At 40.7% G+C, this 25,017-nt stretch overlaps 1 protein-coding gene across 1 annotated transcript in view; it reads right to left on the bottom strand.

The window, feature by feature from the left end:
- Positions 1-21,414, bottom strand: part of LOC128633919 (uncharacterized) — a 28,520-nt gene extending 7,106 nt beyond the window's left edge. The window contains exons 1-4 of the mRNA XM_053683450.1: positions 20,907-21,414; positions 4,710-4,841; positions 2,626-2,703; positions 1,914-2,017 (exon numbers count right to left, since the gene is read on the bottom strand). Of these exons, the coding sequence (XP_053539425.1) occupies positions 1,914-2,017; positions 2,626-2,703; positions 4,710-4,841; positions 20,907-21,414 (822 nt within the window). The remainder of the gene's footprint in view (positions 1-1,913; positions 2,018-2,625; positions 2,704-4,709; positions 4,842-20,906) is intronic.
- Between the last annotated feature and the right edge of the window lie 3,603 nt (positions 21,415-25,017).

Here is a 25,017-nt window from a genome sequence, read left to right as displayed (position 1 = left end):
TTGATACAGTGTGTGGTGTATGGTCTGAACACTGACAGGCTGACCCCCCACCCCTTCAACCTCTGCAGCAATGCTGGCAGCACTCATACGTCTATTTCCCAAAGACAACCTCTGGATAAGATGCTGAGCACGTGCCCTCAACTTCTTTGGTCGACCATGGCGAGGCCTGTTCTGAGTGGAACCTGTCCTGTTAAACCGCTGTATGGTCTTGGCCACTGTGCTGCAGCTCAGTGTCAGGGTCTTGGTAATCTTCTTATAGCCTAGGCCATCTTTATGTAGAGCAACAGTTCTTTTTTTCAGATCCTCAGAGAGTTCTTTGCCATGAGGTGCCATGTTGAACTTCCAGTGACCACTATGTGGAAGTGTGAGAGCGATGACACCAAATTTAACACACCTGCTCCCCATTCACACCTGAGACCTTGTAACACTAACAAGTCACATGACATCAGGGAGGGAAAATGGCTAATTGGGCCCAAATTGGACATTTTCACTTAGGGATGTACTCACTTTTGTTGCCAGCGGATTAGACATTAATGGCTGTGTGTTGAGTTATTTTCAGGGGACAGCAAATTTACACTGTTACACAAGCTGTACACTCACTACTTTACATTGTAGCAAAGTGTCATTTCTTCAGTGTTGTCACATGAAAGATATAATCAAATATTTACAATAATGTGAGGGGTGTACTCACTTTTGTGAGATACTGTACATTTGCATTTATTAATTTAGCAGATGCTTTTATCCAAAATGACTTACAAATGAGGAAACACAAGCAAAGAGATATATCAAGTGGAGAACAATACAAGTAGGGCTACCGTACAAGATTTATAACTGAGTTCTAGAAAAGCAGAGTAGAGGTGTAAGAGCCAGAGTATGTTTTTTTTTTTTTTTTTTTTTTTTTAAGTATAATGAGGGGTTGGTAGGTTAGGGGTTAGTTAAGTGTTCACAGAAGAGGTGGGTCTTTAGCTGTTTTTTGAAGATAGTGACAGATTCTGTGGTCCAGATTGTGGTTGGAAGTTCATTCCAGCACTGGGGGACAGTCAGTGTGAAGGTTCTGGAAAGGGACCTTGAGCCACACTGAGTAGGTACTATTAAGCATCAGTCATTAATCGATCGGAGATTGCATGAGGGAACGTAAGTCTTGAGGAGAGAGTTGAGGTAGGAGGGTGCTGTCCCAGACAAGGTGTTGTACGTGAGCACCAAGGCCTTGAATTTGATACAGGCAGCTACAGGATGCCAGTGGTGGGAGATGAAGAGGGGTGTGACATGGGTTCTTTTGGCCTGGTTGAAGAGGAACCAGATCCAAATTATTATTTAAAAAATAGCACACATGTTGCACAAGTATTCACCCTCTTAAAATACACTTTTTAGTGTTATAGTCTGGAACTGAAATGGACATAACTGGTATTTTATATCATAAATATACACAAAATTGACCATAATATTGAAATGGGTATAAAGTCCACGTAGTTTGTAAACCTATTTACAAATTAAAAACAAACAAACATTGGTATTGCATAAGTATTCACCTCACTGGTGTAAACCACAAATTAGTGCTGGTAAATTTGATATTACGGTGTCATGTGATCTACGTATAAATTCACCTGTTCCTGTATACACCTTTTCACAAAGAACATAGAATTTGTTAGAGAAAATATCTAAACACACAACCCCATGAAGGCAAAGTACTGCATTAGCATTAATCAGGCTTTGGTTATATAAAATACCTTGAACGTTGACAATCCCAGATTGGAGAGACATTTACGTTATGAAAGATGTAAAGAATATGGCTACTAAAATTTCGTGACTGGTAAAGAAGAGATTAGTCAGTCAACCAAGAGACCAAAGGTAATTCTCAAAATGGCTGTCAAGTTTTTTCACACAAGTTGAGTAAGTTTAGTCATGTGACTCACCAGAGCAAATAAGTGACCGGCTGCATTCACACACAGGTACAGCGATGACATCACACCCCGAATCGCTGTGTAACCCGGTTTAACAGCTTTTAGCTCTAAAACGGCTAACACACACAGAGACACACACACACACACACACACACACACACACACACACACACACACACATATATATATATATATATATATATATATATATATATATATACTGTATGAGTAACATCTATACAATAAAAAAATAATGTTATAATAGAACTTGTGATGCTTATTGGATAGTCTAATGACCCTGTCATTTTAGTTTTTTATTATCTTCTTTTTTCCTAGTCTTATGTTACCTGTTTCATAGCTTATTCTTCGAAAAACTCAATGTCCCTAGTTTTGTTATTCCTAGTACATTGATGTTCTTTGAGAGTTCCTGGTTCCTATTGCCTCAATTCTCCTTTGTAGATTACCTGCAGGCTATTTAAAAAAAAAATTTTTTAAAGATTCCCCCGATTGATTGTTTACCAGATTGTTCATGTTACTTTTTTCTTAGTTTTATTTATATATTGTTCTTTTGTTCCCCCAGTAACTTTAAAATGATCTGCAATTCAACAGACCAATCTCTGTGCTCTCTGCAAACCTGCCTTTTTGTTTCATTGTAACTTTATGGGATTTCCCCGCTTAACACGCACTCATGTGCATCTACAAATAAATGTAGAAACATACTCACTGTAAGGTGTCTGACTCTGAGTTGCTGACACTGTGCCATTAGATAAAATCTCAACAAACAGGCTGTGGTGTTTGCTGCCTGTACAACAAAGAAGCAAAAAAAAAACAAACAACAACAACAAAAAAAAACAGGCTTCAGTGATTAGGCTCTAAACAAACATGAAAATGATCTGTGATTTGTCACCAAACAAAAGCTAAAGTTCATTTTGTGATTCCCTAAACAACAAACAATGCTTTGAGAGGCATATATATATATATATATATATATATATATATATATATATATATATATATAAATAAATATATATATATATATATTTATATATATATATATATATATATAAATAAATAAATATATATATATATATATATATATATATATATATATATATATATATATATATATACACACTGATAAGCCACAACATTAAAACCAGCTGCCTAATATTGTGTAGGTCCCCAGACCCCCCCAACACCCGCCCCCACCTCTGTCGAAGCATGGACTCAGACCTCTGAAGGTGTGCTGTGGTATCTGGCAACAAGACGTTAACAGCAAATCCTTGAAGTCCTGTAAATAGCGAGGTGGGGCCTCCATGGATCGGACTTGTTTGTCCAGTACGTCCCACAGACGCTCCATCGGATTGAGATGTGGAGAATTTGGAGGCCGAGTCAACACCTTGAACTCTTTGTCATGTTCCTCAAACTGTTCCTGAACAATGTTTGCAGTGTGTCAGGGAGCATTATCCTGCTGAAAGAGGCCACTGATATTAGAGAACATCATTACCGTTAAGGGGTGTACTCGGTCTCCAGCAGTGTTTAGGTAGGTGGTATGTGTCAAAGTAACATCCACATGAAAGCCAGGATCCAAGGTTTCACAGCAGAACATTGCCCAGAGCATCTCACTTCCTCTAACGGCTCGCCTTCTTCCCATAGTGCATCTTGGGGCCATCTCTTCCCCAGGTAAGCGACGCACACGCATGACGTCCACATGATGTAAAATAAAACGTGATTCATCAGACTAGGCCACCTTCTTCCATTGCTCCATGGTCCATTTCTGATGATCACATGCACATTGTAGGTGTTGTAGGTGTACAGGGGGTCAGTACGGGCACTCTGACCGCTCTGCAGCTACACAGCTCCATACGCAGCAAGCTGTGATGCTCTGTGTGTTCTGACTCCTTTCTATCAGAACCAGCATGAACTTCTTCAACAGTTTGGGCTACAGTAGATCTTCTGTGGGATCGGACCAGACGGGCTAGCCTTCTCTTCACATGCGCAACAATGAGCCTTGGGAGCCCATGACCCTGTTCACCGGTTGTCCTTCCATAGACCACTTTTGGTAGGTACTAACCACTGCATACCAGGAACACTCCACAAGAGTTTAGCATGAAACTTAAATTGCTTGATTTTATCTATTGATATTTGTTAAAACTATTAATTTATTAATAGCATTAATTTTTATATTATTGATGTCATGCTTGGATGACGTTATGCTTCATGCTTGGATGACATTATAAAACCACGTCATAAAATGTGGTGAAATATCAAGTTTCATCAACTGTTTTTTACAAAAATAAATCAAATCAGTGAATTCACTCTGTCACATGACCTCCATGCCTTTTTCACATATGTACCTGATTACACACACCTGCTGGTCCAATCATCTCAAGGCATCTCCATAATTTATTTATTTATTTATTTATTTATTTTGTGTGTGTGTGTGTGTGTGTGTGTGTGTGTGTGTGTGTGTGTGTGTCTTTAATGTTTGCCAAAAACTCAATATACTCAAAATTTGGGCATTTCAAATGTTATTTTCTGCCTAAACAGGATTAATTGGGCATTATGCTATTTTAATCTAGAATAACAAAATATTGTCTTTCAGTGAAATAGGAAGAAGACCAGTTTAACACAGAGGGGGGAAAAGTAGTTTAAGACATGTTCTGTTATTTATAATGCCAAAGCAAAAGTTAACTCAAAAAGTATTAAAACCTGGCAGAAATCAGCATTTAATGTCAGATAACATATACTCATTAATCTCTCTCTCGCTCTCTCTCTCTCTGTCTGTGTGTATGTGTCTGTACATACCTGCATACAGGTGCCTCTGTCGAACTTGATCATCGAAGGCCAATACAGGAGAGGAATCGTGGATAGATGGAGAGAAAGAGTGAGAGCTAGTGAGAGGGAGAGAGAGAGCGAAACGAAGGAGGAGAAAAAATCCTGCAAACAGCAACATCGCACAAACAAAACACGAAACTACAAACAAAATACTACAAATTGGATCACCGTACCAAACAAATAAATAAAAGATAATAAATAATAAATAAATAAGATCAACGCACAAATGATATTAAATAAATAAATAACCATCACTGAGGAATGCACTTTGAATTAGAAGCTATGAAAGTGTGTTTGGCTTTTATAGGAGATGTGGCAGGAGGAGAGATGATTCACAAAGCTTACGGAATGAAACACAATATTCTTTAGAAATTCACACATACGCACACAGTGATATTCACCATGTTTGGGTTTCCTGCTTTCACCACTTACAGCGAAACTCTGTAGTGGAAATGATGTGAAGTGGAAATAACTCTGATTCATACATAAACACACACACACAGACTCACAAATACTATTTCTACATTTGCTGCTATGATCATTATGCATTTAGGTTGGTGTGGAGAATAACTTAATCACATCAGTAGACTGATTAGAATGTTTTCTAGTTTATTTTATATAGCACTTTTCTCATTTACAAGGTTGCTTTACAATCGTAAGAACAAGCTGACAGTCAAGAAATGACACATAATTAAATAAGATGACACAAGAAGACAGAGAGAAGAAATGCTGAAGACATGGTCACCCACTGAGGACAAGTATGTCAGGGGAAAGGAGAGTAGACTGTTCAGGTGAAGAGGACTAACATGATGGGTTGTAGAACAAGTAGGCTATCAGGTGTACAATGAGAAGGTAGATGTTCATAAATGCTCTCAATTTTGTTTTGGAAGAAGTTGAGAAAGTCATTACAGAATGATGAGCCTGTTTGGGTGGCGGATGTTAGGTGTACCACGAAGATGTACCACGAAGAGGTGAAAAAGGGAACCCAGCATCTTTTTGGTGACACTAGATAGTGTGATTATAAGTCATTACAATGTACAGGTGTAGAAGAGTCAAAGAGAAAAAGACAAAATGTACGCAATGCACAGTAACATCACAGGGGCAACACATGATATTAATAATGAATCATACATTCATTTATTAACACATTTACTAAAGAGGAAACAGAATCTTCTCATCTCATTGAGTGTGTGTCTGGGTGTTTATATGTCAGTGTTTACACTGGTCTCCTGGCATGTTAAACTGTTTATAATCATCAGCAGAAAGAACAGGAGCTTGTTTTTGTGAAAAATTACGACATTAGAGAAACAGAATGCAGTCGTGCCTTTCCTCTGGGTCTGAGAGAAAAAGTAAACCCAATTTCTGTTGAAGTTTAAGCCACATTAACATCATACGCTGATTTAATTTTCTCTGTTTATTATCTCTATAATCTTTTTAAGGGTTATAGTAAATTTCAGGACAGTGTCTGGGTTGTGTGAACTTTCCACACACACACACACACACACACACACACACACACACACACACACACACACACACACACACACACACACACACATACTTAATTATGTTACTACAAATATTACTAGGGATACAGGGTAAACTATGGACAGAGACACACACATGGTTTACTCTCATTAAGGATAAGAGCAGTGAGATAAATTTTCCACAGTTTCACTTTAAATTAGACACAGGTTAATATAATATAATATAACATAATATAATATAATATAATACAATACAATAATATTATTACTATAATATCAGCATCAGAAACAGCACAATTACATTGAATGCAACACACAATGGGGTACACCATATAAGAAAGAAATACAATGCACTCCACTACTAACAAAGTTTTTCTTTTGACAAACATATGTTTTGTTTGCAATTGTTTGATATCCATGAGAGCAGATAATTTATGTGAAGGTTAAACAATAAAGACCATTTTTCACAGCCTTCTTTGCTCATATTTACCAAAGTATATATTAAAGTAGAAAGAGTAGAAAAGGGTGATAAAGTATTACAATATAAAAATAATAAAGATCAATATAATTAATACACAGTATTGCATATGTACAACAGGTATGTACAAAAACCCAGATGTGTGGGTCACAAAAGAGCAGTAATATATTGCACTACAGCCCAACAATCACACTTTAAAGAGGATTAGTGTCCCTATCATCAGTTCATGAGGGACATCTACTGTGGGGGAAAAAATATTCTTGTGCCTACTTGTTCTGGTGCAGAGTGCCCTGTAGCACCTATCAGGGTGGAGGAGTTCAAAGAGGTTAAGTCTAGGGTATGTGGGGTCTGTGATTTATTTTTTCCATTCCGATCCTGGAGGAGTACAAGTCTTGGAGAATGGGCAGGGGTGCACCAATGATCCTCTTTGCAGTCCTCACAGTCTGCTAAAGCCTTCTTTTGTCTGTTGGCTGAACCAAACCAGACAGTTATTATAAACAGTTATTCAATAAACAGTTATTGAAGTCCACAGAACAGACTTAGTGATGGCTGAATAGAACTGTATCAGCAGCTCATGTGGCAGGTGGAATTTCCTCAGGTGGTGGTGAACGTACATTCTATCCTGGACTTTTTTCACAATGGAGTCAATTTAGGTCTCCCACTTCAGGTCCTGTGAGATTTTAGAGCCCAAGAACTTGAAAGACTCCATGGATGACACTGTACAGTTCATTATGTTTTTTTTCTGAAGTCCACTGTCAGTTCTACTGTTTTGAGCAAGTCCAGCTCAGCTCCAGGTTGTTTTGATTGCACCAGACAGTCAGCTGTTGGACCTCACCTCTTTAAGCAGACTTGACACCACCTGGATGAGACCAATGACTGTAGTGTCATATGCAAACGTCCAGAGTTTGACAGAATGATCTTTAATGATGCAGATGTTTTTATACAGGAAGAAGAGCAGTGGGGAGAGCAAACATCCCTGAGGCCATTGTTGATTGTGCAGGTGCTGGACATAAATTACCCCAGCCTCAACTGCTGCTATCTGTCTGTCAGGAAGTTGGTGATCCACCGACAAATGGACAGTGAACTGGATCAGGTATAGGTCTGAGTCAGCCATCTGCAGTGCCGTCTTGTGCTATCTATATATAACATAGTGCACGGTAGCTTAGTGGTTAGCACATTTGCCTCACACCTCTGGGGTTGGGGGTTTGATTCTCGCCATTGCCCTTTGTGTGTGCATGTTTGCATGTTCTCCTTGTGCTGCAGGGGTTTCCAGGTTCCCCATGACCCTGATGGATGGGTGGATAATGTAATATAATACTGTGCTCAGACACTCTTAAAGGTTCTCTGTACTCGGTGTATAACGTAATAAGCATCATTCACATTACTCTGTGTGTTTCACTCATCTCATAATTCAACATAATACCGAATGAGATCACTTAGTCCTAAAAAGACCTGCCACAACTGTTCAGGCAGTTTAACACCAAGTCATGATTTTATAATTAATGTTTGTTGGATGAATCTTCTGTGCCTCTTTCTTAAGACCCAATTATTACTAAATTGTATAATGTTATATAATAAACAGTGTAAAATGGCTAAATTAATCTAGGCAGAAATGCAATTTTTTGGTCCGTTATTTTTAAGCTGAATGGTTTGAGCTTTAGTACTCCATGTTATACATGTTGCTGTCAAGTTCATTGTGTGGACAAAAAGACCTCCAAACTTCACCCAGATCCGGAGCTGTATCTAGGATCACTCTGCTTTAAAAAATATATATATATATATATATATATATATATATATATATATATATATATATATATATATATATATATATATATATATATATATATGTTTTATTGCTGTGCAGGTAATTATATGCTTCTGCGCTTTTGTAATTTCAGAGTTCTCCACCATCAATGACTTCAGGGAAAACAAAATAGTTAATTATATCAATGTAGCTAACCTTGTGCAATAACTTCATGCCATCTACTCAGTCATTAAACTTTGACGGGTGAGGCACTGTCAAAAGACAATCATCGAGACACTGTAAAGTGTCATCACTATGAAGCCATATGCATTCTTTTTTGCCATTTTCACAAGTTTAACGTCCCATTATCAGCTTGAACATACGCTAATTTGACTATAAACACCAGAGACCAGAAATGTACTATAAAACAGGCTTGTGGTATGAGCCAGGCGAGACTTCCATGTTCAAGAAAAAGGTGGGTAGTAACACCTATAAAATGTATGAATGAAAATATGATATGTAACAGTTGGCAAATTTTGTGGTAAAAAAGGAATGCAAACTTGGGGATGTGCTGTCATAGAACAATAATCAACCTTGGAGTGATGTTGGACTACTGATCGGAAGATTGTGAGTTCAAATCCCAGTACTGCCAAGCTGTCACTGTTGGGCCATGCTCAGATGTATAAATGAGATAAATGTAAGTCGCTCTGGATAAGGGCATATGCCAAATGCCATAAACTATAAATATATCTCAGCTTCATCTCACCACCCTGGAACTCAGTATTTTACTGCAACACACAAAACAATTTCTTACCTAGGTATTTTAATCCTACAAATCATAAGAAAAAATGCAATGCTGTGAAGAATTAGCAGCTCACCTAAATTTACCAGGTCTTTTCTGCAGTTTCTGTCATGTAGCCCTCAGCATTAAAATATGAAACAAATGAAAGTATAATAAGCATAAAATAAATGTTAAAGAGCAAAATGCAAATTCCAGAATGTAAAGAAAATCAAACTGCATGTAGTTAAAAATATAATAATGCCACACAGTGTGTATCTCCTGAGATGCCTTTGATTACGCCTTTTTTTCTTTCCTTCTAACTCCCACATTTAGTATTTTATGACAGTGGTGTCTATGAAGCAAGTTCACTGTTTAGAATAGGTTTAAAAATATAAAAATACCATGGACTGTCTCATTGCTCTCCAAAGCATTTAAACATCCATCAGTGCTAACCCGCTATAAATATTTACATTTAAAAATGTTTAGTGTTTAAAGCTTTTAAAGGAAATGTGACTAAGCAGATGAAGCTCAAACAAAATTACATAAAACTCAATAAACATAGAAAACTCAACAAAACAGCCAAGAAAGCTGTTCCTCTGTGTGAACCTGATCCTGCACTCTTTATTAATGATTATGAATCACTTAGAGAGCTACTCTTATTAGAGGAGTTTAAAAATGGTGTCCTTGAACGTGTTATAGTATATTTGAATGAACGAACAGTTTCTACTGTGTCTCAAAAAGCAGTTCTTACTGATGAATTTGTACTCACACACAAGCAAGCTTTTAAATCGGTTATAGTAGCGCACTCATCAGATAGACCTAAGCCTAAAGCCTATCCTCCTCAATCTCAGGAGACGCGAGAATGTTTTTAGAGTCATTGATTCAGAATGCAGCAGCATGTCTTGTCTTTAACCAGCCCAAAAGGACCCATGTCACACCCCTCTTCATCTCCCTCCACTGGCTTCCTGTAGCCGCCCGCATCAAATACAACGCCTTAATGCTCATGTACAACACCTTGTCTGGAACAGCACCCTCCTACCTCAATTCTCTCCTGAAGGCTTATGTTCCCTCATGCAATCTGCGATTGATTAATGACCGACACTAAGTAGTGCCTACTCAGTGTGGCTCAAGGTCCCTTTCCAGCACCTTCACAATAACTGTTCCGAAGTGGTGGAATGAACTTCCAACCTCAATCCAGACAGCAGAATCTGTCACTATCTTCAAAAAACAGCTAAAGATCCACCTCTTCCGTGAACACCTAACCAACCCCTAAAACACCAGCCCCACATCATCCTTCTTTAAAAAAATGTATATATATATATATATATATATATATATATATATATATATATATATATATATATATATATTGCTCTGCACACTTTGTTCTATAGAACTCAATTAAAATATCTTGTGTATTGTTCTCCTCTTGATATATCACTTTGCTTGTATTTCCTCATTTGTAAGTCGCTTTAGATAAAATCGTCTGCTAAATGAATAAGTTTAAATGTAGATAAATGTCATAAAACTGGACATAATGCTGATAACTGTTTGTCGCTCAAACGTAAAAAGGAAAGGCAGAGTAAACAAAATACAAGTCCCAGTAATCCCAGTAAGGTGTTGCTCTTGTGGGTCCTGTGTGTTCGGACATGTCTAATGTCACACTGATATCATTTAAACAGGTTTTATATTTGACTATAAAGTGATGGATGATTGTCACTAGGATTGTTGCGATCATTAAGTTCAGTTAGAGAACATGGCGGGAGGCAGTGACAGCGCTCGGGAGAATTTCCAACGTTCCAAGGGGACTAAATCCGAAGTGTGGTCATATTTTGGATTTTATAAAAATGCCAAGGGAAACTTAATAGAAGATTTTAACCCTGTCTGCAGAGCTTGCCAGAAGAAAGTTGCTGTGAATGGAGGCTTTGGCGTGTCCTTGACACTTTTTCCGCTGCTTTTAAATTGCTTATGAATGCCCGTGAGGCAGCGTGCATTTCAATTTCACTTTCGAATTAGCAGTAATTCGGAGGTGACAATTGCTTGAATGTTGGGTTCACTATTATTCTTAATGAAAAACACAACAACAACAAAACAGCACAATGACAAACTCGCTTATATTCAACCAATTCTCCAGGCATCGTCTTGTTAGTCAGCTTGCCTCACTCTTGTCACGTGATCAATGAAATCTGACTCCTGCTGATCTGTGCTGCGACCCTGACTCATTCGGCTCATGCTGAATTGTGCAGAAGTGTTAGGTTTTTAAATGTAGCTTCCGTTTTCACGTTCAAAAACAATGTTGCATGCTACGCCTGCGTCAGACTCATGCTGGGTGTGTGTGGACAGCCTTTACCGTGAGTTTTACAAATCACCATAATTGTACATGATTTTAATGATAGTTAAATGTGACACTGTAATATTAACCGTCAGGGAATTTTATCATGGTTTATCATAAAACCGTTAACCGTTTCATCCCTAGTTGAGACAAAGGTAGATCCATGCCATCAGCCTTTTGTTTTAATGGGAACGTTAAGTTGCCTAGTGATATAAATTCTGGGCCTGTGAAAATGTTATGAGACACTGGAGTTGCTCAGTCATTTATTTTAGCTGACGTTGCCACTCTCCAGTAAATTGTTTTGTGGATCATATGCTGTATGTCAGGGCTTGGAAATGGGTTACGTAAAAGCACACAGCTGAATTGTCAACTGACTCACTCTCAGGTCATTTTAAGGTTGCTGTATGCACAGCTTTGCCCGTTAAAGGGGTAAGTTCATTCATGCACCTGATGTGTTTGAAGTTAGTGTATTTACTCGAGCTCAGTCGCATAATTTAGAAGATGTTAGAAGACCTGTCTGATTCATTTTTGTGTTCTTGAATTGCCTGAAGTGTCACATTCTGCTAATTCTAGCAAACAGAAAGCACTGTCAAAAGTCCATTGTCTGGAGGCAGACTCCAGTTTGGAGAAATATTTTTGCCTTGCAGTTAATAAAGACAAGGTCGCAAATAAAGCAAGTAGCATATTTCCGGGATAATGATCTGTTGCTGAATAAGTGGAACTATTGTAAAGATCCGGTACTTTATTGTACCTACCAGATTGTTGATTGTTATGCCACCTGTGTACAAACAGCAGCAGGTGTTATGTCTCATGAGACTATGGTCTATGGTCTGGTCACTTGGGTGTGACTAAGACATATCAGATTTTGAAACATTTATTTTGGCCTTGTTTGTAAAAAAAGTGTTTCAAATTATTGTCTTAGTTGTCATTTATGTGAAAACACTGGTAAGCCTGATCAAACTATTTCCCCTGCTCCTTTGTGTTCTATTCCAGTTATTGGGGAACCTTTCGAACATGTGCTCGTGGATTGAGTGGGACTGTTACCAAAGTTGACATCAGGTAATCAGGTCCCACTTACATTTACATTTATGGCATTATGCAAACACCCTTATCCAGAGCGAGTTGCAGAAGTGCTTAGAAATCTCTATCAATAAATACATCCTGATACTGGTTCACTAAATCATGGACTGTTAGAAAATCTTTTGATGATGTAGAAAATCTAAAATGTGAAATTGATGAAGATGCCACAGCTATATTCTGTTTCAAGGCCTCAGGAGAGTTGCCATAAGGAAGACCACCCCTCCTCCCAATGACCAGGTGCTGTGTCTAACCACTGATGATGTGAGGAAAACTATGCAGAGTCAACCCACGGAAAGCTGCTGGACCAGACAACATTCCTGGCAGAGCGCTCACAGGATGTATGTACCAGCTGGCAAATGTTCTCACTGACATATTCAACATCTCCATGATCAGTGGTATCATTTTAATGTGCTTCAAGGCCACCACCATTGTCCCCGCGCCGAAGAAGTCTTCAGTGTCCTGCCTCAATGACTAATGTCCCGTTACACTCACATCCATCATCATGAAGTGCTACAAGAGGCTTGTCATGAGGCACATCAAGACCCTGCTTCCCCCCTCACTGGACCTGCTGCAGTTTGCATATCATACCAACTGCTCAAGAGATGATGCCATCACCACCACCCTACATCTGGCCCTCACCTACCTGGATAAGAAGGACACCTATGTTTGAATGCTGTTCATAGACTTCATCAGTATTTGATTGGAAAGCCAAACCTACTGTGCCTAAACACCTCCATCTGAAACTGGATCCTGGACTTTCTACTGGGAGACCTCAGTCAGTCTGGATCGGGAACAGCATCTCCAGAACCACCACACTGAGCATGGGGTTCCCCTCAGGGCTGTGTGCACAGTCCACTACTGTTCACTCTGCTGACTCAAGACTGTGCAGTAATGCACATCTCCAAACACATCATCAAGTTCATATGACTGTGGTGGGTCTCATCAGTAAGAACGATGAGTCAGCATACAGAGAGGAGGTGCAGTGGCTAACGGACTGGTGCAGAGCCAACAACCTGTCTCTGAATGTGGACAAAACAAAAGAGATGGTTGTTGACATCAGGAGAGCATGGAACAACCTCTCTCTGCTGAGCTTCGACGGCTCCTTCATGGAGATCATCAAGAGCACCGAATTCCTTTGTGTTCACCTGACAGAGAACCTCACCTGGTCCCTAAACATCAGCTCCATAGCCACGAAAGCCCAGCGGCATCTCTACTTTCTGCAAAGGCTAAAAAAAAGCCCATCTCCCACCTCCCATCCTCACAAAATTCACAGAGGAATCATTTACATTTATCCATTTAGCAGACGCTTTTATCCAAAGCAACTTACAAATGAGAAAATACAAGCAAAGCGATATATCAAGCAGAGAACAATACAAGTAGTGCTACTATACAAGATCCATTAATTGAGTTCCAGAAGAAGCAAAGCTGTTTCTTGAAGATGGTGACAGATTCTGCGATCTGGATTGAGGTTGGAACTTCATTTTACCACTGAGGAACAGTTAGTTTGAAGGTTCTTGAAAGGTACCTTGAGCCACGCTGAGTAGATACTACTAAGTGTCGGTCATTAATCGATCGCAGATTTCATGAGGGAATGTAAGCCTTCAGGAGTGAGTTGAGGTAGGAGTGTGCTGTTCGAGACAAGGTCTTGTAGGTGAGCATCAGGGCCTTGAATTTGAAGCGGGTGGCTACAGGAAGCCAGTGGAAGGAGATGAAGAGGGGTGTGACATGGGTTCCCTTGGGCTGGTTGAAGACAAGGCGTGCTGCTGCATTCTGAATCATCTGAAGGGGTTTGATGGAGCTGGCTGGGAGGCCTGAGAGTAGTGAGATTCAGTAGTCCAGTTTTGAGATAACAAGAGCCTGAACTAATAGCTGTGTAGCCTGTTCAGTGAGGTATGGTCTGATTTTAATGTTGTTGAACAGGATGAAATTAAAGGACCATGCAGTTGTTGAGATGTGGTCTGTAAAGGTCAAGCTGTCATCAAGAATCACCCCAAGGTTCCTGTCCATCCTGGTTGGCTTGCATGTGGTTGAGACGAGCTGTACAGTGAGGTTGTGGTTGATTGAGGGACAGGCTGTGATGACGAGAAGCTCAGATTTTGCCAGGTTGAGCTCAAGGTGGTGTTCCCTCATCCAGACCGAGATGTCCGACAGGCAAGCAGAGATTTGTGCAGAGACAGATGGATCGTCAGGCTGGAAGGACAAATAGAGCTGGGTGTCATCAGCATAGCAATGGTATGAGAAGCCATGAGACTCAATCTCCTGCCTCAGAGATGTAGTGTAGATAGAAAAGAGCAGTGGACCCAGAACAGAGCCCTGCGGAATGTCAGTTGTGAATTGCTGAGTTTCAGAAATACCTCCCCTTAACAATACCTTGAAGGATCTGTCTGAGAGATAGGATTCCACTCAGTCTAGAGCCATTCTAGTGATGCCCAGGCTGGAGAGAGTTGACAGGAGGATCTGATGGTTCACAGTGTAGAAAGCAGCAGAGAGGTCGAGTAGGATGAGGACAGATGATCTAGAGGTTGCACTTGCTAGTCGTAAGGCTTCAGTGACGGAAAACAGAGCAGTCTCCGTGGAGTGATTGCTCTTGAAGCCAGACTGCTTGGTGTCCAGGAGGTTGTTCTGTGTGAGAAAATTGGAGAGTTGATTAAAAACGGCTCTTTCAAGAGTTTTGGAAAGAAAAGGGAGGAGGGAAACAGGTCTGTAGCTGTCAACCACAGCAGGGTTAAGTGATGTTTTTTTTAAGCAGTGGGGTAACCCGGGCCTGTTTATATGAGGTAGGGTATGTGTCAGTAGAGAGGGATGTGTTAAAGATGTGTGTGAGTGTAGGTAATAGTGTGGGAGAGATGGACTGAAGAAGGTGAGAAGGGATAGGGTCAAGAGGACAGGTTGTGGGACGGCTAGAGAGAAGGAGTTTTGAGACATCAGTCTCTGAGAGGGGAGAGAAGGAAGCCAGTTGGGAGTTACATGGAGGAGAAGCTGGTCTATGCGTGTCTGGTGGTAAGAACTGGTTCCTGATTGATGTAACTTTGTTGGAAAAGAAATTGGCAAAGTCGTCTGCAGTGAGAGAAGTAGGGAAAGGGAGAGGAGGGGGATAGAGAAGGGAAGAAAAGGTTTTGAAGAGAGTGCCGGTGTTGGGAGAACTGCCAATCTTCTCTTGGTAGTATGTGGTTTTAGCAGTGCAGATGCTATTGGAAAAAGAGAAGAGAAGTGTTTGGTAATTGGTTAGTTCAGTTGGATCATTAGATTTACACCATTTTCTTTCTGATGCTCTTAGTTTGGGATGAGGTTGAGCTGTTTGCTAGTTTTGTGAGTTTCTGTTGTGGCAAACTGCTTGAAATCAAATGTGAGAAGAGCAAGAAAATCAGCTGCATTTGGCTTGTCTAGATGAACGTTGACGTCACCAAGTTCCACAAGAGGAGTTCCATCATCCGGGATGGTGGACAGTAGCGTGTCAAATTCATTGCTGAACTTCCCCAGTTGACCTGGAAGATGGTAAACAACAAGAAAGTGCATTTTGGCAGGGTCAGTGACTGTAACAGCATGAAATTCAAAGGAAGTATAGGAGCAAGAAGGAGAAAAACAAGTAAATTTCCATGTGTTGGAGAGAAGCAAACCTGTACCACCCACTGGTCTGTTGGTATGCGAGGTATGGGAGAAGTTGAAGTTGGAGGTTAGGGAAGCAGGTATGGCAGTGTTCTCAGTATGGATCCAGGTTTCAGTTAGAGCCAGCACACTGAGGTTGGAGTGGGTTGCAAAGGCAGGAATGAAATCTGTCTTGTTGACGGCAGATTGGCAGTTCCAAAGTCTGATAGAGAATGAGAGGGAATCTGCAGAGGCCAGAGCCACATTCAGAGAGTGTAGGTTGTCCAAGTGGCATACTTTTCTGGGAGTGTGCCATGGGCTGCGCCTGTGGCAAATAATAGGGATAAACTGATGACACATTTTAGTGTGTAAACAGGTAAACAGCGAGTGGAATAAAGGGAGAAAATAGTATACTTAGTAGCATGAGTGGTGTCTTGTCTGTGTCCTTGCTCAGTGGACTCGCAGGTCTTTACACGATAAGTGCTGACACTTCCACATCAGCGTTTCTTAGTTTTTAAGTACTGTGGTGGTGTGCTTCAGAGCTGAGCATGCCTCATTAGTAAAACAAAGTGTAGTTGTGTGAACGAGTGACCCCTGACCGAAACTGAATATGAATACCGGAATTAGCTTTAATAAAGCAATGTGTAAACATCTCATAGCAACAAGGAAGCACAGGTACAGCTTCTATCTGACAATCTGTGCTAAAACTAGTTTCAACTAAAAAATCCAGAAAGAAAGACTTACCAGTTACTATTCGCCTTTGAGAACACTCTGAACAGCTGCATCACTGGTTTAGAAATTGCACCTTATTGGATCACAAGACCCTGCAGTGGATAGTGAGGACAGCTGAGAAGACCATTGGGATCTTTCTTCTCTCAATCATAGATATTTACCCCACATGCTGCATCCACAAAGCCACCAGAATAGTGGATGACCCTCCACACCCCTCACAAAAACTCTTGGAGGCATCATGGTGTGCGACTGTTTTTCATCACATGGTAATGGCAGACTTCATAAATTGAAGAAAAGATGAATGAAGCACTTCACTGGGAGATTCTTGAGAAGAATCTGCTGCCATCCACCAGTATGATGAAGATGAGATGTGGGTGGACCTTCCAGCGGGACAATGATCCAAAGCATATGTAACTGGTTGTTGTCTGTGTTGTGTATTTTCTTTCAATCAAATAAATAGATGGACGTCAACTGGGTTGACTCTTCGTTTACTGACAAAGAGATAACAGTCACATACAGTGTGCTTTTGCCCTCAACATTCCTCTCCCATGAAAACACATTGCAGCAAGGGGAAGAAAGGAGGTCAAATAAAATAAAGATTGAACATAAATGACAAAAAAAAAACATACCTGACAAAGAGATAACACAGTCTCAACAATGTGTGTTGTCACCCTAACATTCCTGTAAAATAAATTAGAAGTCCACTGCAATCAACATGTGCCTCAAGTTCATGGATGATGCATAAAACTAATCATAACCTTAATCAAAGTAAAAACATGAAAATAATAAATCATACATGGGAAATAATGCAGTAAATATGATTTAGAAAAAGAATGTTAGTTTAAAAGTAATTTTTAAGGCAAAAATGAAATTAGATTTATCAGAGTTAAATAAAATCCTACCTCTCCCATGAAAACACATTGTGGAAAAGGAAGAGGAGGTGCAAAGACAGGAGGTTCACATTTACTAACTGCAGTCAGAAAATTAAAGGGGAGGATGCACACATCCAGACAGTCACTTCAGGTATACATTTCCTTTTGTGTAATTCTATATAGTAAATTTATGGAATACTTTCCATACCCACTACATTCCTCCCCCCTAGAATTACACAAAATTCCGAGAACACCAGGAAAATTTGTATACAGGTCATACGTATATGGTCCACTCACAAAACAATCCGTGGAGACAGTCAGCATTGAAATCTACCCAATGAAAGGATAAAAATGGTTTGAAATTGGCCAAATTTCAATACATTCTATAGACATTATTAAGGTGCCCATTACACCTCGAACACTTAGACCAAGCACTCAAATTCAGACTTATTGAATACACCCATCATCGCAAGTAGCCACATTGGAGATGTTCGACATAGAGCCTGCATGTGAGAGTACCCCAGCCTCATTCTGCCCATAATCTGCGTGTTCTGCAGACTCAATCTCTGCAACATTGGAGGACTCACCACTGCATGTCTGCCCAGTTATATCAACACCACGTGCTGCATCAGACATCTGTGAAGGTACACTGTGGGTAAGTGTTTCAGCATCATTAATGATCAAAACTAACCATTTCTGTTTCAGGCAAAGGGAGGAAGTTCAATTGCAGAAGAAGATTCCGATGCACTATTCTCTCATTACCAGCCCTGTCACGGATCTTGTAGACGTGGATGAAAGGCTTTGAGGCAGAAACAGTGTACAGTGAGGGAAAGAAGTATTTGATCCCCTGCTGATTTTGTACGTTTGCCCACTGACAAAGAAATGATCAGTCTATAATTTTAATGGTAGATTTATTTGAACAGTGAGAGACAGAATAATAACAAAAAAATCCAGAAAAACGCCTGTCAAAAATTGTATAAATTGATTTGCATTTTAATGAGGGAAATAAGTATTTGACCCCCTCTCAATCAGAAAGATTTCTAGCTCCCAGGTGTCTTTTATACAGGTAACGAGCTGAGATTAGGAGCACACTCTTAAAGGGGGTGCTCCTAATCTCAGCTTGTTACCTGTATAAAAGACACCTGTCCACAGAAGCAATCAATCAATCAGATTCCAAACTCTCCACCATGGCCAAGACCAAAGAGCTCTCCAAGGATGTCAGGGACAAGATTGTAGACCTACACAAGTCTGGAATGGGCTACAAGACCATTGCCAAGCAGCTTGGTGAGAAGGTGACAACAGTTGGTGCGATTATTCGCAAATGGAAGAAGCACAAAAGAACTGTCAATCTCCCTCGGCCTGGGGCTCCATGCAAGATCTTACCTCGTGGAGTTGCAACGATCATGAGAACAGTGAGGAATCAGCCCAGAACTACACGGGAGGATCTTGTCAATGATCTCAAGGCAGCTGGGACCATAGTCACCAAGAAAACAATTGGTAACACACTATGCCGTGAAGGACTGAAATCCTGCAGCGCCCGCAAGATCCCCCTGCTCAAGAAAGCACATATACATGCCCGCTGAAGTTTGCCAATGAACATCTGTATGATTCAGAGGACAACTGGGAGAAAATGTTGTGGTCAGATGAGACCAAAATGGAGCTCTTTGGCATCAACTCAACTCGCCGTGTTTGGAGGAGGAGGAATGCTGCCTATGACCCCAAGAACACCATCTCCACCGTCAAACATGGAGGTGGAAACGTTATGCTTTGGGGGTGTTTTTCTGCTAAGGGGACAGGACAACTTCACCGCATCAAAGGGACGATGGACGGGGCCATGTACCGTCAAATCTTGGGTGAGAACCTCCTTCCCTCAGCCAGGGCATTGAAAATAGGTCGTGGATGGGTATTCCAGCATGACAATGACCCAAAACACACAGTCAAGGCAACAAAGGAGTGGCTCGAGAAGAAGCACATTAAGGTCCTGGAGTGGCCTAGCCAGTCTCCAGACCTTAATCCCATAGAAAATCTGTGGAGGGAGCTGAAGGTTCGAGTTGCCAAACGTCAGCCTCGAAACCTTAATGACTTGGAGAAGATCTGCAAAGAGGAGTGGGACAAAATCCCTCCTGAGATGTGTGCAAACCTGGTGGCCAACTACAAGAAACATCTGACCTCTGTGACTGCCAACAAGGGTTTTGCCACCAAGTATTAAGTCATGTTTTGCAGAGGGGTCAAATACTTATTTCCCTCATTAAAATGCAAATCAATTTATAACATTTTTGACATGTGTTTTTCTGGATTTTCTTGTTGTTATTCTGTCTCTCACTGTTCAAATAAATCTACCATTAAAATTATAGACTGATCATTTCTTTGTCAGTGGGCAAACGTACAAAATCAGCAGGGGATCAAATACTTTTTTCCCTCACTGTACATGACTGGCTCCCATTTGTCAGCAATCTTTTGTTTCCCTCTACAACCCTTGTTAGCCACAAGCACTTGGTCACCAATGGCTAGAGGTAGGCCTTTAACTCTTTTGTTGTACTGGCTGGACTGGTGTCTTTGTTGCACAACAGAATTATTTTGCGTCATGGCGGACTGGAGGTCGCCGACTAACGATTTCACATACTCGTTATAGTCACAAACAAACTTATCCCGCAAAACACTTTGGAACATGAGGTCAACTGGCAACCTTGGCACTCTACCGAACATTAGGTAAAAAGGGGCAAAACATGTTGTTTCGTGTGCAGTATAGTTGCACACAAAAGTCATGGTCTGTACCAATTGTGGCCACTTCTGCTTAGACCTACGTGGAAGGGACCTCAACATGTTACCTAATGTCCTATCAAAACGTTCAGTAACACCATTCCCCATTGGGTGGTAAGGAGTGGTTCTAGACTTGTCGATGCCAGCCAGTTCAAGAAGCTCAGCAATCAGCTCGCTCTCAAAGGTAGCCCCCGGTCAGAATGGATGCATTGGGGAAATCCATAGACACAGAAAAAAACATCCCATTTCTTAGCCACTCTTTTAGCCGTCTGGTCCTGACACAGAAATGCATATGCTAGCTTTGTGAAGTGACCTGTGTTCACCAAAACATCCAAAGATTTGTTGGTCCAATCCTCAGCAGACCAGAAGTCGATACATACAAGCTCCAACGTGGCTGTGGTTTTAATACTCTCCAAAGTGGCTCTTGCTGCAAGTTCCAGAGTTTTGCTGAGGACACATCTGGGACATTTCCTCACGTAATCCTGCACATCACACTCCATATTGAGCCAGAAAAACCTCTGACGGGCTAAAGACAAAGTGCGCGGCTGCCCTTGATGACCAGCCAGGTCGTGAACACCCGAAAGTGCCTGAGATTTTAAGAATTTAGGTAAAACAAGTTGGAACTTCTTGTGCTTGGTGATTGGGTCTTTAATGGCTCTGTACAGGATTCCATTAAGCACTGAAAGTTTGTCCCACTGCTTCAGAATCCGCAACACGCATTGGTTTTCATTGGCACATTCATGTCTTGATGGTCTGCGCTTCCTGCCAACATAATAAGACACTCTAGCAATGACAGGGTCTTTGTGCTGATGTTCTTGCATGTCTGTCAGTGAAAGGGAATGAAACACTTCTTCATCACCACTGATTAAAGAGGTCAGATGTTCAACAAATGATGTTGCTGTACATTCAGTTCCTGTTTCCCATTCATCACAGGAGGACAGAATGGAAGACACGTTGTCAGCAGACATTGATGTATCCAGCCCAACATCAAGTGTACCTGATCCTAATTTTTGTGGTTGGCAGGTAAGTCGGAACACCTCTTGCACATTTCCATCTTCTACACTGGCCACTTGTCTCAACAGTTCAGAATAAGGCTCTGACAAAAGCAACTGACTCACTGGCCTGACAAACGGAACCCTACTGAATGCGTCCGCCACCACGTTGAGTTTTCTCAAAACTCAATTTGATCTCAAAAGAATATGGAGCAAGTTTCGAGACCCAACGCTGCTCGCATGCATCCAATTTTGGCATGGTCATAATATATGTTAGCGGATTATTATCCGTCCACACGGTAAACTCATGGCCTTTAAGCCAGTGACTGAACTTGTCACACACTGCCCACTTAAGAGCCAAGAATTCCAATCTGTGCACAGGATATTTAGATTGGCTGCAGCTCAAAGCCTTACTAGCAAATGCTATTGGTCTCGCCTATTATAGAAGTCAGCCATAGGCATGTTTGAGTAAACCAACTCACTGAAGTTGCATTTCAGTATGGTAAAACTGCACTTGGAAGCTCACTGGCACTCAGTTCAGGGTGGCTTCGCAGACACCTTAACCACATCCCTCGCTTTGCCAGCCAATCTGCTCATGATGAGATCAGAGACATCAGTTTGCCTTCTGCATTTCATTTTGTTTAAATAAGTGCACATCATATCTTCCCACTCATGCACAGTAAATGAATCACTCTTATAGCCCCTGAAGACTGGTGGAGGTGATGGATCTTGCTGCACTGTCACCTTTAGGCCTGATGCATCAACACACTCACTGGAGTACTGAGACTGGCAAGGTGGACTAGGCTGCACTGGGCTGGGCTGGTGTGCAAGGTTAAGGGTGGCTGAGATATTCTCCCCTATTTTCTGAGCTAGATCTGAAATGATGCCCCCTAATGACTCCAGGGTTCATGACTCAGTGACACGTTCAGCATCTGGGTGCGTGATTGGGGTGGAGCTAGCTGCTGATCCTACAGAAACAGCAATCACTAAATCAACTGTGTGCACATGGTCAAGTCCCACAACAAGTTGTAATTTCAGACACTCACTCATTGTGATATATTTTAATTTCTTCATACAGGAAGTGACTTGAAGCTGTCATTACAAACAAAGGCTTCTCCAATACGTATTAAATACATTTCAGTTAGCGTGTTCAGTAATTTTTTCCTTCGTCATTCCACTTTATTAACTTTATTTATGGACTTTAATGTTGTGAATTCTTTATATTTCTGGATTTCTTGAGTTAGTAATGGTGTCTGGTGAACATTTCATGTGAATAACCTCATTGGAAATATATTTACTGAAAAAAATGTTGAAGCATCCAATACGTGTTTCCCCCACTGTATCAGACAATAGTTTTAAATCTTATTGGTTAGACACAAATCATCAGGCAGTCATGTGCCTCAGCAACAGTGTGCTTGGTGGTCAAGGTAAAAATGGCAGGCCGTGTGTACATATCGTATGAAGATATGAGAGCGTTAGAATGTTTTTGCAAGAGAAACTAAGAGAAATAAACATATTCCTGTGATACGGATTGTTGGGGAGAGGAGAAAAAGGTCACAGTGTTCTCAAGAGTGAGAGAAACTCATGAGCTAAAGTGTCATGTAAATACCGGAGAAGTGTGGGCGGCTGTGGTGGTAGAGTAGGTTGTCCACTAATCGTAGGGTTGGCAGTTCGATTCCCAGCCCACATGACTCCACATGCTGAAGTATCCTTGGGCAAGACATTGAACCCCAAGTTGCTCCCGATGGCAAGCTAGCACCTTGCATGGCACCTCTGCTACCTCTGGTGTGTGAATGTGTATGCATTCACTTGTGTATGTGTATGTGTATGAGAATGTGTATGCATTCTGCAGCCAATCTAATGGGTGAATGAAAACCAGTGTAAAGTGCTTTGTAGAGTCGCCAAGTGCTTAAAAAAGCATTATATAAGTGCAAACCATTTACCATTCCATGGGTGGGTGTGTATTGTAATTATGGGTGTCCTGCCTTTGAAAATAGAAATTATATTTTTATTCATTTTGTAAGTACTTTTAAAGGTACTTTCGCCTGTGGACTCTTATTCTGAAAAAACTTACTTATAGGGGTCAACACACTCATGCTCAGTTAAAAAAAGTACTATATAAGTGCTTTTGCCAGAAGGACTGGAGACTACAATTCCCATGATCTCCTGGACCTCACCTGATCATGTCACTTTTTTTTTTTTTTTTTTTACATTTTTATAGAATTTAGCAGATGCCCTTAGCCAGACCAACTTACATTTATCTTACTTATACAACTGAGGATTAAGGGCCTTGCACAAGGGCTCAACAGTGGTAGCTTGGTAGTGCTGGGGCTTGAACTCTTGACCTTCTGATCAGTAACCCAGAGCCTTTAACCACTTAGCTACCACTGCCCATGTGACTCTCTGCACCTGACTCATGTTTGGGGTTAATGATCAGTTTATGTAAGTCAGGTGTTGCAGCGCACATATTGTTTTGCATTTGTCTTATGTTGCCTGTTATGTTGTAGGCTAAGAACAGCATCAGTCTTAAAATTCTGTTGGGTGTTAATATAATAAGAAAAACACAGACAAAACATTTTTTTTTTTTAAAGAACAGTGTGAATTTTAGTACTTCAGGAAGAGGTAGGTTTTTAAACATGGTTTGAAGACTGCCAGTGACTCAGCTGTTCAGACATCTAGAGGAAGTTCATCCCACCACATAGACACCAGAACAGAAAGGAGTCTTGATGCATGCTTTCCTTGTACTATAATGAATGCCCTCAGCCTGTGCCAAGTGCATGTGAGTGTCCCTTTAGAATATTTGTGGATTATGCCAAAACCCGGACCTTCACAATTGTGAGTCATTACATGCATCCGGTAGATGGCAAGAGATGGCGCAAACAAAATAGGAATACCAAAAGAGGAAAGAAAAAGAGGAGAGAGAAACCCTAGTGACACCCCTCCTAGAGGATCAGAAGGAGTGTGGTGCAGTATGTGGTGTGATAAGTGATTTGAGGTAAGTGGGTGCAGGTCTATATTTGAATTTGTAGGTGCAGGAGCATTGTAATTTGTGTCATGTCTGTTTAAATTATAAATTTCATGTGACTTTGGGAACAATGTGCATATGATTGAATAGTCAGGTTTAAAACACCTGTTGGGGATTGTGCAATCAGGAGAAAGGGGGTGAGCTGGGAGCTCGTATGTACGGCTGTCCCATGTTGTTTTTAAATATCTTGGCGACTTGGCTAAGTAAAGATGAACTACAATGTACGTCTGTTCCGTTTTTTTCTTTGCATGTTGTTTTAAAATATCTTGGCGACTTGGCTAAGTAGAGCTGAACTACAATGTACGTCTGTTCCGTTTTTTTCTTTGCATGTTGTTTTAAAATATCTTTGCGACTTGGCTAAGTAGAGCTGAACTACAATGTATGTCTGTTCCGTTTTTTTCTTTGCA

Source organism: Ictalurus punctatus, chromosome 1, assembly GCF_001660625.3.
Source record: "Ictalurus punctatus breed USDA103 chromosome 1, Coco_2.0, whole genome shotgun sequence".
NCBI classification, from domain to species: domain Eukaryota; kingdom Metazoa; phylum Chordata; class Actinopteri; order Siluriformes; family Ictaluridae; genus Ictalurus; species Ictalurus punctatus.
The sequence above is the reverse complement of the archived record's forward strand: the minus strand, read 5'-3'. Positions and strand labels throughout refer to the sequence as shown.